Below are 17,358 nucleotides of genomic sequence, written 5' to 3' on the forward strand. Positions count from 1 at the left end.
GGTGGTGGTGTCGTGTTGGTCATATTATTATGGAAAACCCCCCACGGTGTAGCTCCTGCCTCCCTATTGTTTTTTTTTAAAAACTTTTTTTATTGGTCTTGATGGGCTATTATTTTGTTATAATTTATTTTTCTTATTTGGAGTTTAATTGGTGGGAGAAATATATATATATATATATATATATATATATTATATAGTTTATTGTTTTTTAATATATTATTTAGGATGTAAATTGCATTTTATTCTGTATAGATACATGTATTTATACAGACACGACATTCTAATTATTGATTGCGAAAATATTTTGTTTTTGGGCTCTGATGAACTTCTACTTTAGTAAAAGCCCAATTTCCGGTTTGGGCTAGGACTACAACAATGGGCCCAGCAAAGCAAGAATTTAACTAATAATGATCCCCCGCTTCCTAAATGGCCGGCCCAAAGTTGGACCCGGATCTAGCCCATTGGATCATCAAAATTAGCTTAGGGGCCGATTCGAGTATTATTAGGTTTACGGGAATATAAAGAATGATGAAAAAGCAACCCGTTCATTTCCCGTTACAACGGACTCCCACGAGTATAGTACAATAAAATAAAAATTATAATAATTAATAAAAAGACACGAGTATCGAACCTAAAACATTTTGATTACTAGGCAAAATCGTGCTCTATTACATTACACCTAATTGACCGTTTATCAAATTCTTTAGAATATTGCTCGGGAATGTGAAGATTATTGTTTCGGAGGAGTATATCAAATTACTAGAAATGTGGATGATGATGCAAATTAATTCCCCTATCTGATAATGTAAGAATAGCAAATGTTAAACAATAGGGAGGAAGTGCAAATTAGGCCGTGGCAATATTTTCACATGTCGGGTTTTCTTTCCAATGGGAAACCCATCTAGGTGCCTTGCTGGGAATCACATTCCAGCCAAACGTGAGAAAATGCATGCTTAACCTCGAGGAATCCTGGGATGTTTCGAAGAATCCCATGAACCAACAGCCCCTTAATCGGGCCATTCATTAACTCCTTCAGATTTATATCTTCTGATTTCGCGGCAGAGTAACAAATAACAATGAACTAATGTACAATAATTCTTGCGCACATTATTCATACCGTGTGACTAGATGAGCCAGCGATAACTGCATACTTGTAATGTTTAAAGAGAATTACGACATAACTCCACCCGGTTCCCTTCTAGCTCCTGCTCGGGAAGGGGTTGGTCGGAGGCACAGTGAGTTGAAATGCTGTAGATGGCAAATCCATGCACCATTTAAAAACTAGATGAGCCACCTCAAGTGTGTCTGGAACTATCAGTGAATTCCCCTGAAGCTAGCCTAGCAGAACTTCTCGATTCATGCAGAGACTAAGGTACTCAAAATCGATGAGAAGAGGGCTGACCGGAAAACTCTTGCAGTGGAAGTAATGAAGAAATCATATCCTCTAAAATCTCACCTCTCTCATCTAAAGCCAAGTGCAGGTTGAACTGGTTTTTCAGTGCAGCAACAGCAGATACTCATTCGAGATATTAAGAGCCGAGGACAGGGACAGGTTCAAAGCCCTGAACTACGTGCAAGCAACATGATAGTAACTGAAGCTCGAAAAGCTACCTGCATTCTTGACTTATTTGAGTTCTGAAATGCTGAAATGATGGATCAGGCCAAATGGAAATTAAAGAGAACAGAGCACAAGAACTCACCTCCTTATTGGCATGTTTCGATCAATTGGGTTCAAATTTGCACAAGTACCGGACAAAACAATAGGTAAATGGAAGAACATCACCGATACTAATGTGGGACACCTACTATCTTCGCCGTGTAAATACATCGACTCGTGCAGCTGATGCTTAATTACAGATTAGAATACAGATCATCTTCCATTTGATGGTGTGTTTACCCAAGCCCTAGGAGACATAGCAATTCCAAAATGAAGTATGTAACTTGGTTAGGTGAGGAGAGATAAAGACCATGTCTTAGTACATGAGAATAAGAAGCTACTGTGATCGATATATGGAGAGTCAATCGATTTATATCGATCACAGCAGCTTCCTATTCTCATGTACTCAGGTAAATAATTGATCGAGGGAAGGAGGGAGTCAACATGTTCACATTACCGCCACCAAAACTCTCTTTATCTCATGATCTCTCTGGAACTATAATAAGCTGTCTCAATTTGGTGATTCATACTTAAAACAAGAATTAAGCAATACTAAGCAGAACACAAACTCCCATCAAAACTGAAAGCTTGATAACCAGGCTTGTGACCCGAATATCGTATAGAGCAGATCACAAACTCCATCCAAAGCAATTGATAAGCAAAGCTCGTGAGCCGATTATCATAGGATTTTTGCTGGAACTATTAGGTGATGATCAAATCAGCTGAGCCAACAAAGAGAAGCAGAGAGATCAGCAAGTGCTATTCCCATTTCCATTTATTCGTCAGTCAGAGAAGGTTTCAGAGATTTCTATGTTACAAGGGCTGGACTATTCATATTCATCAGACAAGACGAAGCAACAATTTCAGTTCAGGGAACTCACGAGAACCCCCTGCGGAGCTTGAGAATGGCGGAGTACATCTTCCTCCTCGAGCCCACCGCGTTGATCCCCATGTCCTTCAAGTCCTCCAGCGTCAGCATCGGCAGCACTTCATCGTCCACCTCGTGCACCTCGAAGATTGGCGCATACCTGCTCAGGCCCAGCTCTATGAGCCAGCTCCTCACCCCGTCTCCCCTCCCCTCCGGGTTCTCCGACTCAGGAGCCTGGTTGGCCCTCCTCTGCCACGAATCGGTTCCTGCGGCGTCGTCGTCTCCGGAGCGGGCCGGGCTCCGCTCGAAGTCCCTGTACACGTTGCCGCTTCCCCGTCTATCTCCTTCTTCGTCTTCCTCTTCCTCTTCCTCCTCGACTTCCCAATCTCTCTCCCTTGTGTTGTGCTCGGCGGTCTCCTCGGGCCTGGAGGTCCAGCTCGATCGCACTCGCTTCGCGGCCGTTCCTATCCCGAATCCTGCTCCTATCCCGATCCCACGCTTGGGCTTCTGCTTCCTGTGCGCGGGATCTAAGTCGGAGTCGCCGTTCCCGTTCACGAGGTGCGTGAGGGACCGGGCCTTCCGATTGGGGGGGTCCTTGGGGAGCCTCCACTTCGGACGCCGGACATGCGACTCGTTCGCGAGCGCAGCGGGCTGGTGGTCTCCGATCTCGCCCAGGCGGACGCTGGGCCGGCGCTGGCGCTTCGGCGCGGCGGGTGGAGGGACGGCGTTCTCTTGCGCCGGCCTATCTTCGGATTGAGCTGCAGCTTGAGGCTGAGTAGCTGCGGCCGTGGCGGTGGTGGCGGAGGACAAGGCGGCGGCCGGCTCCTCCGACGGCTGTAATTCAGCTGCCATTGCAGTGAGCTTATGAGCAGCAGTCAAACGGTGTCCGAGAGATGCGAGGTCGTCGTTTGACTCTGACCGGGGAATATGTAGAGCCGATGCCAATCATCCTCCGGGCTCCCCTTTCTGGGCCTGGGCCCGGCCCATTATAGGATTTGGACTGGTGTTGGGCCACGTCCAATTCTTATGGCGTGTTTGGACGGGGTCTTATCGTCTTCTTCTTACGCCATTAGCTCCGCATTGATTTTGTCTTTTTTTGTTTTTTTTTTAATAAAAGCATTGATTTTACGTCGAATGGACAATTCTTGTGTTAAGCCAGCAACTTCCATGGAAGAAGTTGTAGGCTAGCGAGCTTGGGATGAGGACATCAATAGTATGATCCCAAACCCAAGATATGTTCGCTCTCAATTTGCTCAAGCGCCAATGCATTAGAATTCCTCTGGCAATAGGGAGCTTGGACTAGGTGTATGATATATTTGCTTGTATCATTCCGGATGCAGTTTATTGAATGCCTCGACAGAGAGTAGCCGTGATTAATTGTTCTTTCTAGTTCGTACTTCGTGATTTAGATTAGAACTGGTAAATGAACCACTTTGGCTGTAGGAAGAAATTCAAAAGCGTAATGGTCGGTTTATTATCATCATATACGTCGAGGATTCAAGATACCAATCGGCCACGATGCTAGAAGAACAATTTTTGTCATTGCACAAAATCAAATTGAGCTGGATCACTTATCCAACTCGAAAACCAAATGCAAGCTAAGGGATTTAAAATCTCATCCCATCTCGACCTTATCCGAATCCTTAACCCGATAATCAAATGTAGCCTATTAGAATCACAACTCCAAGAACATAATAGTTGAGATTCAACTTCGGATTTCAATCAAAGTTTGGCCAATGTTGTGAGAGGAACTTATGTTTGGTTTCGGAGTAGCATTTCAACTCTACTCCATTCCAAGTATATGGACAAAATAAGTACTAGTAGACGAGGAAATTTAATATTAAAAATTTACTGTAATAATAGTTAGGAAAAATATATGTGAGAATTTATTATTAAATGATAAAAAAAATTAAAAAAAATGTATATTTATGGGCGCAAAAGTTAATTGAGGAATTTATTATTAAAAAATTGATTGTACTAATGGTTATGAAAAATAAGTATGAGAATTTATTATTAAATTGTAAAAAAATAAAAAGATAATGATTATGATTATATTATTGAATTAATAAAAGAATAGAGTGAGTGGAGTGGAGTGTTGTAAAATTTAACTTCAGAATCAAATTACCTAGAACTACTATGTTTTAGATTCCTCCTTAATTTTACCAAAAAGAAAAAGATTCCTATTCCGAATAGAGTTTGACTCTACATATTCAATTTTCACCCTAAGTCCATATAGGCTTGTATGCAAAAGCCTCATGTTGGGCCCATTGCTTGGGCTTGCAGAAGTAGAAATTTTCAAACCTGTTGGAGTTCTAATATGCGATTCGTCCCTTTAAAGCGAATCAAGATATTGCAAAGTACCGTATTATTTGGTGAGGTTTGGTGTAGTTAATAGTCGAAATCATCGAGTGACTTCTATTCAAATGCTTCAGGAACGTTTGAGCTGATGTTATCATCACCAAACACGAGCAAGAGAGGGGGGTCGGCTTTCCGGGAGATCCGTAGGACCAACTTGGGCCTCAATGGGCTATTTCAACGGGCCGTGGACATTGTGGGTGCTGATCCTTCGGAAGAGGATCAGGAAGGGCAAAGCTGATCAGCATGGCAATGGTGGGCCCAGTTGACAGGCTGGCGGATAACAGTGGGAATCCAGCTCAGCCCACATGTGAGACAGATGCATATGAGATGCAAACCACACTGAAATTTGACTCTCCGGTGGGCCCAATTGTATCCAACTGGTCCCATGCAGATCCCCACGTGAAATTGAATGTTCCCTCTCGTCCACTGGCAGATTCTTAGGCTAAAACCAGCTGATACGGTGTATGTTCGATGTCCATATCGATCGACCGATCTCCTTTGCAGTTGAAAAAATGATGCGGTGATGCCCTTATGAATGTATTATGACTAGCAGTTGTATGTTACTCACAAAACTTTATCATCAACAACAAACGACTGCTATTCACAACAAACCCATAACTACATCAACTGTATCGAATTTCAATGTTAGAAGACTTGAATTCTTGATTGGTCATACTCTCATTATCGTATTACCAAAAAAATTAACAAAAGTAAGTCGCAATACGTTAGAATGTTAATGTTTTCATTATCATATTAGTAGGACAGATCTTACCTTAATTAATGGCTTGTTTGATTTCAAAGTAGGATTTTAAAATCATATTTTAACTTAATTATATCCGCAACAAAATAAAATTACTTATATAAAGTCAAAGGATGGGCCCCATTTATACCACTCTTTTTCCACAATAAAATAAAATAACTTATACAAAGTCAAATGGTGAGCTCCATTTATACAACTCTTTTTTAAAATTTAAATTTGATTTTAAAATTTTACTTTGAAATCAAACGCAGCATAAAAGTGCTAAGACCGATAATCTTGAAGTAGTCAATAGTTTTCAAGTTTTGTTCAATTCGACGGTCTTTATTATGGAAAGACGCGCATAAATGGCCAGCCCCTGAGTCAATGCATTGAACTATTGTGCTAGCAGATAAACCCAAGTCTACGCGATATCTCAATCCATTTCCAGCTAGTTGGACTAGATTACAACAGTTGTGAACGTCACAGCAATCGGGCATACGAGATATATTTCTATTCACTAGGAATTTCGTTCAAAAGACATGAATCGTACTAAATTCTTGATAATGGCCCCATAATGTTGTTGTCTGTGCTTTTGGACTGCCCAATCCGATCGAACGGCCCAAAATTCATCAGGAGATTTTAACTAAAAGGGGCAACTTCTGCAGATTCTCCATCTCTCTTATCTCCGGCGTATAAATATAACAACCCCCTCAACATTTAGTGGTTCTGCTTCCTTTGTTTATCTGCAATTTTCTATCCTCTCGAGCTTCAATGGCTGCTGTCTCTGCTACTTCCGTCTGCTTCAGAGCTCTCCTGAAGCCTGCATTCAAGACCAATGAGGTATTCCGAGCTTTTTCATTTCACATCGAGGGGCATTCTTTCGACCGCATTCTGTTCGAAACATGAGAATTTGTTCCGTCGCTGCTGTGAGATATGGTGCTCCACATTTGGATTTGGTGTCCAGTTTCTTGTTTATATTGCTGGAAGAGGTTTGACGATTTAAGGAAATAGTATGGCGGGTTTTTTTTTTTTTTTTTTATGGTATGCGGCATGTTCCTCTGAGACGGTCTGGCCCCGTTCATCAACATAGACATTCTCTGGGTCATGACCGTGTACAATAATGTCGTGACATACCGGGACACTCGTTGTTCAAATGACAGTTTTAGTAGTCCTGAAAACTTTTTGAAGATCCGACTATGCCCTGGTGCATACAGTTGCTATTAATTGGGATTCTATGATGTATCCTCGTGCGTGCTCACTATCTATAATCCTAGCTTTGGAACTCGGCGCAGTTAAAATTTCATGATGTATATACATTCTACAGCAAAAATAAGATCCCATGTAACAAGAAGAAGCACAAATTTCTGATGCCAGTGTTTTGTTTGGCAGACCTCCTACTTGAACGTTGCTTCTCTAGGAATGGCAAGGAACCGCTTTCCTGCTCTAAGGACTTCCCGCTTCCGCGTCTCCTGCGCCGTACAATTCGATGACTTCCTTTTCTGTCATTCAAGATCTTGCACCATTATGTTAAGCCGTGACGATGAAAATGAATACGATATGATCTTTAATATACTCGGTTTGATTTGGCAGGCAAAACTCGAGACAGTGAACAAAGTCTGCGAGATAGTGAGGAAACAGCTAGCTCTGCCCCCGGAGACTGATCTAACTCCCGAGTCGAAGTTCTCCTCTCTTGGAGCCGATTCTCTTGACACGGTATCGCCTCAATTCTGAACTTTCCGTACTATCTATTAGCATGATATCAGTAAAAGTTCATGCCACGATTGATCTTTGAGCCGTCTTACGTATGACTGAGGGAATGCTGCTAGTGCAGGTGGAGATAGTGATGGGTTTGGAGGAGGAGTTCGGTATCAGCGTCGAGGAGGAAAGCTCGCAGAACATAACGACCGTTCAGGAAGCAGCGGACTTGATAGAGAAGCTCGTCCAGAAGAAGGAAGCATAGAGGATGGACAGTGAAGATACCGTACGAATATGGCAGTAGGAAATTCATCGCGCTTGTTTGCGTCTTTTTCAGAGCAGCAAATATAGCATGAGACATTAGACTTGCCATCTAATAGAGGCAGGAAGTTCATTTTTTGAGGCAGCACATTTTTTGTCCAAGTTATCCTCCATGTCTTGATTTGTGATGCATTTGAATCCAACAAGTTCTCATTTGATGCCAATTCGAGTCTCATTCATTCAGATTACTATCATGTTTAGTATAATGGAGAATATGCTGAAATCAATTTTGATTAACCGAGTTAAAGGACAGTAAGAATAAGAAATTGAGTTTAGTACGGCGACATCACCCTTAATCTGAAATCAAAATATTTTGGTTCAATTCTCATAATCGTCGGGGCTCCTATATTTTCCTTCCCATATTTATTATCTACTCCATCTAGGCCCTGGACCTTATTTACAACCCGGGGAAAAAAGAAAAGAAAAGACATGGTCTCCAAGCCTCATCATTTATGTTGATCAAACACCTCCTACAAGGCAAATAAAGATCACGTTTTGATATTCTTTTCTTGAAAAATCAGCAAAAGAAAGTTGATCGATCGATCTAATCATACTTAAATTCGTATATGTATCATTCTCATTAAATAAATCGAATAAAAAGAGAGAGCTAATTAAAGTCGAAACACGAAATTAAATATTACCTATTCCATAAAAAGGCTGTCCTTACAGATGCTACAATTAATCTCAAGCCGATTCAGTACCGAGGCACCAGCTCTTAATTTCAAACCAAGATATCCCGACTTTCATTCCGTAATATTTCATGAGAAATTCGTATTTATCAAATATGGTAATTCGTTAAACTAAAAATATTTCCTTCGCATGTAAAAGAAATAGGAATATTGACTTGGACCGACCGGCGGCTCAGCGGTTCCGTGAAGACAATGGGCCCTCGCCGGCTGGCTCACCGGGCCCCACACACCCACCCCCACATCCTACGTGGCGCCAGCCAGTACGTGCTCTACCGAAACCACAAGCTTCGGATCGATGACGTGTACGGCCCAGATTCAAACTTCGCTCTTCTACTAGATTCGCACCCCTTCGTCACTATAAAGGCGTCCTCACCTTCTCTCTCTCCTCTCTCCTTCGTCAAATTTCCTGTTTACCGTCGCGGCGCTGTGTTTTTCTTCTTCGTTTGTGTTTCCTTTTTCCTTCTTATTCTTCTTCTTCTTCTTCTCTTTACCCTTTTCCATGGCTGATCTCCTCCAACTCCAAGATTTCGATTGATTCAGAATAAAGGGATTAATCAAATCTCACAACCGGAAAACTCTATCGAACTAGATCCCAGATCGAGAACCCGGATACTTTTGGGATCGAATCCCGATCGAGGATCGCCCTTAAATCTTGTACAACAATAATTGTCGGGTGAGACAAGACCTGTGAGCGTAATTGCCGTGTTTGGGACCTTGCTGGAGATTCGTCTGAGGTGGTTGAATTTTGTCTATATTATTATCTTTATTTGGTACTAGATCGAATTTGAAGATTGTATCTCTGTTTGACTGGAACGATCCGAGGGTGGGGGGAATCGTTGGATTACATGGGGATTCAGGACGTCGAGGAGGGTGAGATTTCTGATTCTGCTTCGGTGGAGGAGATCAGTGAGGAGGACTTCAATAAGCAGGAGTTGAAGGCGACCAAGGAGGAGGAGGCCAAGGCCAAGCCTGAATCTAGGGTTTGGACGATGCAGGATGTGTACAAGTATCAGTATAAGAGTGGGTACAACGCTGGTCTGTATAATCTCGCGTGGGCGCAGGCTGTGCAGAATAGGCCCCTGAACGAGGTCTTTGATCTGGAAGCTCAGAAGGAAGACAATTCGAATTCGAAGCGCTCTTCGTCAGCTCCATCTGTAAATAGCAATGATGATAAGAATAATGCCGTGACTGGAGGGAACAGAGTTCTGATTGATGTTACTGGCGATGAGGTTGATGCTATGGTGGTTGATGTCGAGAAGGAGGAAGGGGAGCTCGAGGAAGGTGAGATTGACTTGGATTGGGAGCCAGCAACTAAAGCTGCCGGCGAAGGCGGGGAAGACAATTTCAGTGATGGGTCAGTGGAGATTGAGCTCCATCGAGCTCTGGAGAGTATTATCTCGTGTGATTCCTCAATGTAAGTGATGTGCAGAGCAGTAGTCGCACCTTTCCCGACATCATGATTCAGAGGATGGAACGGTTTACGGATTTATGATCGTTGGTTTTGTGTTTTTAGATCATTCGAGGGACTATGTACGAAGCTCGAGCATTCTTTGGAGGGCCTCTGCAAGCTCGTTTCAGTACATCGTGTTCCCGTGAAGGATAGTCTTGTTGAGCTATTCTTTGCTGCAGTGCAAGCACTTCATAGCGTAAGTAGCCCAAGTTCTTCAGTTACTTGCAGAAAAACTTGGGATTCCAAACTCCATGGTTTAAAGATTCAAGGTATTAACTTGTGTTCGATGCAGGCTTTCCGCTCCATGGATTATTTAAAGAAGGAACTGAATAAGGAAATATGGAAAAGGTTGTCAATTGTGCATCCGTATCCCCCCCCCCCTCAAAATTTTCTGCTCTATCTTTTTTTATTTTCTTCTTTCTGATTTTGGGGAAACTTCTGATGAAAATTGACAGGATTCTATCGCTTGTGGTGAGAAATGGTCCTTCGTTTCTTCCATCCAAACAACTGAAAGAGGTCTGGGTGTTGTGGTTTTGTTTTGCTTTATGCTTTCCATTTCATATAGAAATGCACGAACTCAAGATTGCTCCTTTATTATGCAGATAGAGGACATGGAGTGTTCGTTGGGCCCATTGATTTTGTCACTCAAAGGATCCAGCAACAAGGAGAAAGATGCACAGTTTGTTGATGGTTCAAGTGGGGGCTCTTCTGCTGAAGCCGTTGGTCCAAAAAATCAAGCCACTGCATCAGAATCTTTGAAACAAGGGTTCAAGGGTAGAGGGATCTTGATCCCATTGCTAGACCTTCACAAGGATCATGACGCCGATAGCCTTCCATCTCCCACGCAACAAGCACCCCCGGCTCTTGCTCTACCCAGGGCATTGAGCAGTGCAGATGGGATGTTTAAAAATGAGTTTGGTTCTCGTAAATTGGCCAATGGGACGGAAGATTTCAGAATGCACCCTTATGAAACTGAGGCCCTCAAAGCCTTGTCTAGTTATCAACAGAAATTTGGTCGGAGTTCCAGCTTCACTAGTGACAGACTTCCAAGTCCAACTCCTTCAGAGGAAGCTGCTTGTGGGGCTGATGATGTTGGTGGAGAAGTTTCCAGCTTTGCAACTGGCAATTCAAATCCTACTGTTTTGGGGCGATCTCTTGCCCCGTCTTCGCCCCACATTGTCAATGCTAATACGCAGGCAGTTAATTCTGCAAGAAGTGTTCCCGCTAGTTCTGTGCCTAATTTTCCTGCTAAATCCTCATCAAAGAGTAGAGACCCTAGGCTTAGGGCTGCTAACACAGATTCGGGATCTATGGACCTTACCCACCAGGAGCCATCTTCCTTAAAGAATTCCCCTGGAATCGATACTTTTAGTGGGATCATGAGCTCAAGAAAGCAAAGAAACATTGAAGACCTTACTATTGGTGGATCTGAGCCAAAACGGCCAAGGAATGAGTTGGGAAATCCTGGCGTTACGCTGGATATGAGAACCTCATCTGGAGGTGGTGGCTTCTTTGAAGGAACTGCTGCATCAGGATGGCAAACTTTGAACCGAGGCCTGATGGCAGAGATAGCAAGTGATCCAAGAAAAATAGACAACAGGATAGCCCTTCCGGTTAACAATATTGACAAGACAAATGTGACAGTTAATGGTACTGACCCATTGAGATTGCCAAGTACAAGTACTGCCTTTTCATTGCCTGAACTGTTGAAGGGTATAGCAGTTAATCCTACCACGCTGGTGAATTTGCTGAAGATGGGACAGCAACACATGTTTGTATCAGAGGCACCACCTGCTGATGCTCCTAGAACCACAAGCATTCCATTTAGCTCCAGCTCTATGCTGGGTGTAACACCTCCAGTTTCTACAGCTCCAGTGGCACCAGGGTCCTTTCAGAAACCTGCAGGAACTCCTCAAGTTCCTGCTCAAACAAATTCCATGGTGAGCCCTTAAAGCCTCATTTTCATATCTTTCTGCGAGTAGGAGATTGGAAATTCAATTGCTCGATTTATTAGGTACTGTTTGATATGCTTCAAATAGATTTTCAGTAGTTTCGTAATTTTTAGAATAACCTTCTACTGATAAAAAGGTAACTTAGATTTGCATGTCCTTTTGTTTTCAAGTGAAGAAAATTGTAACAGTAACTGAATAAATGTGGGGAATTCTTCTTTTGATTGATATTTTCGTTATGGTTTTGCTCTTGTGTGAAATTTTGCTTTGTAACATGCTTTTCTTTGGCTGCATTGCCTTTGTTCTTTTCTAGAAGATTTATCAGTAAATCAGAGATATTTTCACTCTTCTACAAAAGAGTCGTATTTGAAGATGATGAGTCAAATGTGGAGGAGGTGTGGTTCATTGTACGACACAGCTATGCATATTTTATACGATATTTTCGGAATCATGGACTACATATTAACAATTCATATGGCCTGCAGGATGATGCTGGAAAAATCCGCATGAAGGCTCGTGATCCACGTCGTATTCTCCATGAAATCACACTCCAGAGGAATGGCAGCTCAGGATCTGAACAATTAACAAGTGGAACTCCTACAACAAGGCCCCAAGTAGAAGCTCCGGCAGATAAGAGAGCAGTACCTTCTCAACCTGTTGTAGTGCCAGATATAACCCAGCAATTCACCAAGAACTTGAAAAACATAGCTGATATCATGACCTCGTCACAAGCATTGCCAAGTCCCCCAGTCATTTCTCCGAATCATGCATCCCAACCAATGCAAGCTTCGTCGGGAACGGAAATGAAAACTGTCAGCAATGCAGAGCTGCAAAATGGAACTTGTCGAGTTGTTGATACTGGTGCCTCAATTGCTTCTCGATCCCAAAATTCATGGGGAGATGTTGAGCATTTATTTGAAGGATACGATGATCAGCAGAAGGCTGCTATACAGCGTGAGAGGGCTAGGAGGATAGAAGAACAGAAGAAAATGTTTGCTGCTCGCAAGCTTTGCCTCGTGTTAGATCTCGACCATACGCTTCTCAATTCTGCGAAGGTATATTTGTTAGTGTGCAGCAGCAGTCCTATTTGCATCTGGTCATTTCGATAAAGTGAAAGTGAATGATTTATGAACTGATATCCTCTTGCAGTTTGCTGAAGTAGAGCCTGTACATGATGAGATGTTGCGGAAAAAAGAGGAACAGGACAGAGAGAAGCCCCAGAGACATCTCTTCAGGTTTCCTCATATGGCGATGTGGACCAAGCTGCGGCCTGGTATATGGAACTTTCTGGAGAAGGTAAACTCTTTCGACCTCATTCCGCAGACTCATGCCCTGAACCCGAAACAGAGCTCGACACTTTTGTGTTCTAATACAGGCTAGTAAGCTCTATGAGCTGCATCTTTACACAATGGGGAACAAGCTCTATGCTACAGAGATGGCGAAGGTGCTGGACCCAATGGGGGCTCTGTTTGCTGGAAGAGTCATATCTAGGGGCGATGATGGCGATTCTGTTGATGGTGATGATCGATATCCTAAAAGTAAGGATTTGGAAGGTGTTTTGGGCATGGAATCGGCTGTTGTCATCATAGACGACTCTGTTAGAGTATGGCCCCACAACAAATTGAACCTCATAGTTGTAGAAAGGTAAGTAAAACTGATTCTAGCACCAAATTTGATATCAGGCTTGTTAGCTATTCTGATCCAATGCTGTGTTCCGCAGATATACGTATTTTCCTTCGAGTAGGCGCCAGTTTGGGTTATTAGGTCCTTCCCTTCTTGAAATAGATCATGATGAGAGACCAGAGGATGGCACTTTGGCTTCGTCATTAGCGGTGAGGACACAGCTTATAATTATCTGAAGGATCTTGATTAGTATGATTGAACTCTCTTTTCCTAATCCATTCTGTCTTCTTGATCAGGTGATTGAAAGAATGCATGATATATTTTTCTCCCACCAATCCCTGGATGACGTGGACGTTAGGAACATATTAGCCACGGAGCAGCGAAAGATATTGGCGGGCTGTCGAATAGTTTTCAGTCGGGTGTTTCCGGTGGGTGAGGCCAACCCTCATCTGCACCCGCTGTGGCAGACAGCTGAACAGTTTGGTGCCGTGTGCACCATTCACATTGATGACCAGGTTACCCATGTAGTCGCCAATTCCCTCGGGACCGATAAGGTAATGCTGCTAGTAGTAGAATGATAAGCACGACACGTGAATCCGTGTAATTGTCGTTGGATACCTGATGAGAAGGCATAGTCAGTCCCCTTCTCTTTCTTTTTCACCTGTCCTCCCTGCAGTCTTGACATATGCAGTATTAAATCTTATCATGGCAGGTAAATTGGGCTCTATCAAGGGGAAGGTTCGTTGTCCACCCTGGCTGGTAGGAATCGGGTTCCCAGGTTCTGATTTGGTTATAAATATTATCGTGTTTTTTATTTGTAGATATGATGCTCACATCCTCGTATGGATACAGGGTGGAAGCTTCAGCGCTGCTTTACCGGAGAGCAAATGAACAGGACTTTGCAATCAAACCTTAAACAGATGACAAATGCCCTGAAAACCATAAACATGAATACACCCAAACTCGTGCGTAACGTAACCTAAAACGGGAGCGAGGGGGAAGGAAGCACAATCAGTTAGGTCATTGTCGAGCATTTTTTGCGAGCTGACCTCACTCTGTTCGGCGGCAACAGTTTTGATTAGGATCCTCCCTCCATTTGACCCTTTTTCCCGAGCTTGGGGATGGGAGTTCGCGTGTGTTTGGTCTGCGGGAGTTGAGTTGATCGCGGACCTGAAAAGGTGTAGTACATTGGTGTGGTGATCGGAATTTATCGGTAGTGACTGGGAGGGAAGGGGTCGGGCTAATCCTCCTCACACCGAGGTCAACGTTCCCTTGATGTGAGTCGACATCAGTGGGTCGATCTTCTTAGTTACAGTTGATAGATAAGGAAGGGGCCTTCGGATTTTTGGCTAATTGGGAAATTATTTCGCTTTTTACATGAACACATCCTTGGGAAAACGGATAAAAAAAGAGAAATAAGCCAGGAGAAGTTTTCATGGGGCGACCGTTAAAACGGTTGGTTTTTCCGAGGGAATTAAATTATGCCATTCCTCCTCAAAAGAGTCAAAAAGTTGAGGAAGATACTCGTTAAGTGCCCCTCTTAGGTGCAAGTGCCACTGATGCTGGTGGTATTGTCCTCTCTGTCACGACGACGATACAACCGTAGCCAAAGCATAAGATCGGAGGAACATTCTCCAACAAACCTATACTGTTCTCGGTTTTCATTGTTTTCGGTTTTTTTCCTTAGAGGAAGACGCCGGCGTTTATCGGTCTCGTAATTTGTTTAAGCTTGATTCGCCGATGAAGCCTATTTGGTGTGATCGCATGTTTTGGAAAGAAAAAAATTAACCAGTAAGTACCTGAACCTTACCTTTATGAAAAAAAAAAAGAGTCGGTTGATGGAGGGAGAGGGACTTGGTTATAAATTCTGGGGTGGACAACTTTGGAAAGCGGGGAAAGGCGGTAGCACCGCTTTGACTGATTCTTCCTTTGACATAGGAGAGGACACTCAACTCAAGGCGAAGGCCGAAGTTTCCTCGTTCCAATTCCTTGGCCATATAAATGGCGGCGGTGCGCCTGTCGTTTTCAGCTCCCCACTCTCGCTCTCCGTCGTCGATTCATAGCTAGGCAGACAGGAATATTGTTTACATAAACATGATGCATGCTTCAGATGCCGACTGATGATATGATATATACCCGAAGGTTCCAGCAAAAAAAAAAGAAAAAAAGAAAAAAAAGGTATATACCCAGAGGTCTTGCTCGCATGGAGTTCTTGTACGTACTGCTAATTTGGCAGGAGAAGCTATGTATACATGCATGCAACATTATTCAACCATGCAATAACGGAAGAGTGACTTAACCAAAAAAAAATAAAAATTCATTTTGATAAAAATGAACTCCATAATAACCTTCCATATATCAAGCTATGTATGCATGCTTGTTTGAATTGCGGGTCATGGAAAGAGCTTGTATAATAACCTTTCATAACTCATCCCTTCATGACTTCATTAACCCGCGACCCAAACAAATAGTTAGGGATGAGCAAGGAAGAGTACAATAGAATAGCATTTTCTGTTTATAAATGAAATCACCATCACGCGTATAGCAATAAGCCAAACGGATGAGAACAAGAAGTCAATCCACCCGTGTGCAAAGTGGAATTATTATTTATGACATATTTTAGTATATTCTATCATTTAATTTGGTTATAAAATTTTAATTATTTATGATTATATAGGATTTACTTCTTGATAACTTTCAAGTTAATATTGAACATAAAAATATTTATTAATTACAATGCAATGAACTAACTTTATTAAAATCCTTAAATAACTAAATTTATATATTTTCTAGATGAATCAATAAGTTTATTTTAATTAAAATTGGGTAAACAATTAGATTTTACTTTCTAAAAAACTTCTAAATAATAATTTAAATAATAATAGATCAGTCATATAATTTAAATTTTGAACTCAAAAAATAATTCAGAATTTTAATTAAACTTATTTACTTTTTAATAGTGGACTTTTTAATTTCTCGATGTACTAAGCTTTTATATGAAAATTAAAAATGTTATAAACTTTTCTGAAAATCTCCTTAAGTTTTTGAGCAAATAATTAGTTGTGAAAATTTAATTTTGAATTTTGAATTTTAATTTGTATATTATTTCACCCTAATATATTAAATTAAAATTTCATTAATTTGCACATACATAAGATGGTAAAAGTATATCACTCTAAATTATTTTAAATTTTCTCATTTTTTAATAATTAATTTATTTTTAATTATAATGTGAATATTTATGTTTATTTCAAATTTTAACTTTATTTTATAATTATTTCACTCTGACATACTAATTTAAAATTTAATATATTTTTACCTACAAAAGATACTAAAGTATAACAATACATTATTTCAAAACTCACAATTTTTAAATAACTGGTTTCCTCTTAATTATAATATTGAATATTCATGTCTATTTTTTAACTTAAATTTTTAAATCATTTCACTCTAATATACTAAGTAAAAAAAGTTCGATATCTTTTACATACATAAAATAGTAAATTATGTAGCGTTAAATTATTCCAAAATCATGATTCTTTAATAATTAATTTCTTTTGAGTTATAATATTGAATATTATTGTTTATTTTAAGTTTTAACTTAAATTTGTAAATTATTTCACTCCAGTATACTAAATTGAAATTTGATATATTTTTTACACACATAAGATAGTAAAGTATATGACTTTAAATTATTTCTAAATTCAAGATTTTTTAACAATTAGTTTCTTTTTAATAATAATATTATGTTTTATTTTGGATTTTAAGATAAATTTGTAATTATTTTACTTTAATTTACTAAGTTAAAGTTCAATATATCTTTAGATATAGAAGATAGTAAAGTATATAACTTTAAAATTTTTCAAAACTCACAAAAAAATTTAAACAATAATAATAAGCTCTCATTAAATTTTTGGACAAATGACATGCAATGACAATCTCCCTAGCAATTATCCCAATAATAATAATAATACTAATAATAATAATAATAATAATAATAATAATAATA

The 17,358-nt window shown here is 40.8% G+C and overlaps 3 protein-coding genes across 3 annotated transcripts; 2 read left to right on the forward strand and 1 right to left on the reverse strand.

The window, feature by feature from the left end:
- Positions 1 to 2,284: 2,284 nt before the first annotated feature.
- LOC116212057 (altered inheritance of mitochondria protein 3-like) lies at positions 2,285 to 3,445 on the reverse strand. Its single transcript, XM_031546642.1, has one exon. The coding sequence runs from the start codon at positions 3,375 to 3,377 to the stop codon at positions 2,535 to 2,537; it is 843 nt and encodes a 280-aa protein (XP_031402502.1). The 5' UTR covers positions 3,378 to 3,445; the 3' UTR covers positions 2,285 to 2,534.
- A 2,860-nt stretch (positions 3,446 to 6,305) lies between these two features.
- Positions 6,306 to 7,821, forward strand: LOC116210296 (acyl carrier protein 4, chloroplastic-like). The gene is made up of 4 exons (XM_031544152.1): positions 6,306 to 6,462; positions 7,012 to 7,098; positions 7,213 to 7,335; positions 7,454 to 7,821. The coding sequence occupies exons 1-4, from the start codon at positions 6,394 to 6,396 to the stop codon at positions 7,580 to 7,582; spliced, it is 408 nt and encodes a 135-aa protein (XP_031400012.1). The 5' UTR covers positions 6,306 to 6,393; the 3' UTR covers positions 7,583 to 7,821.
- An 888-nt stretch (positions 7,822 to 8,709) lies between these two features.
- On the forward strand, positions 8,710 to 15,509 carry LOC116210680 (RNA polymerase II C-terminal domain phosphatase-like 3). The gene is made up of 12 exons (XM_031544657.1): positions 8,710 to 9,741; positions 9,841 to 9,973; positions 10,070 to 10,125; positions 10,233 to 10,293; positions 10,380 to 11,717; positions 12,212 to 12,781; positions 12,876 to 13,022; positions 13,102 to 13,370; positions 13,447 to 13,558; positions 13,646 to 13,903; positions 14,062 to 14,108; positions 14,202 to 15,509. The coding sequence occupies exons 1-12, from the start codon at positions 9,173 to 9,175 to the stop codon at positions 14,263 to 14,265; spliced, it is 3,624 nt and encodes a 1,207-aa protein (XP_031400517.1). The 5' UTR covers positions 8,710 to 9,172; the 3' UTR covers positions 14,266 to 15,509.
- Positions 15,510 to 17,358: the final 1,849 nt, after the last annotated feature.

The sequence above is a fragment of the Punica granatum genome, chromosome 6 (genome assembly GCF_007655135.1).
Source record: "Punica granatum isolate Tunisia-2019 chromosome 6, ASM765513v2, whole genome shotgun sequence".
Lineage (NCBI taxonomy): Eukaryota > Viridiplantae > Streptophyta > Magnoliopsida > Myrtales > Lythraceae > Punica > Punica granatum.

Coding starts and splice junctions, on each gene's coding strand:
- LOC116210296 (XM_031544152.1), top strand. CDS start 6,394: ATGGCTGCTGTCTCTGCTACTTCCGTCTGCTTCAGAGCTCTCCTGAAG. Junction 6,463..7,011: donor CTGCATTCAAGACCAATGAG/GTATTCCGAGCT, acceptor TTTGTTTGGCAG/ACCTCCTACTTGAACGTTGC. Junction 7,099..7,212: donor GCTTCCGCGTCTCCTGCGCC/GTACAATTCGAT, acceptor TTGATTTGGCAG/GCAAAACTCGAGACAGTGAA.
- LOC116210680 (XM_031544657.1), top strand. CDS start 9,173: ATGGGGATTCAGGACGTCGAGGAGGGTGAGATTTCTGATTCTGCTTCG. Junction 10,126..10,232: donor AATAAGGAAATATGGAAAAG/GTTGTCAATTGT, acceptor GAAAATTGACAG/GATTCTATCGCTTGTGGTGA. Junction 13,904..14,061: donor ATTCCCTCGGGACCGATAAG/GTAATGCTGCTA, acceptor TTATCATGGCAG/GTAAATTGGGCTCTATCAAG.
- LOC116212057 (XM_031546642.1), bottom strand. CDS start 3,377: ATGGCAGCTGAATTACAGCCGTCGGAGGAGCCGGCCGCCGCCTTGTCC.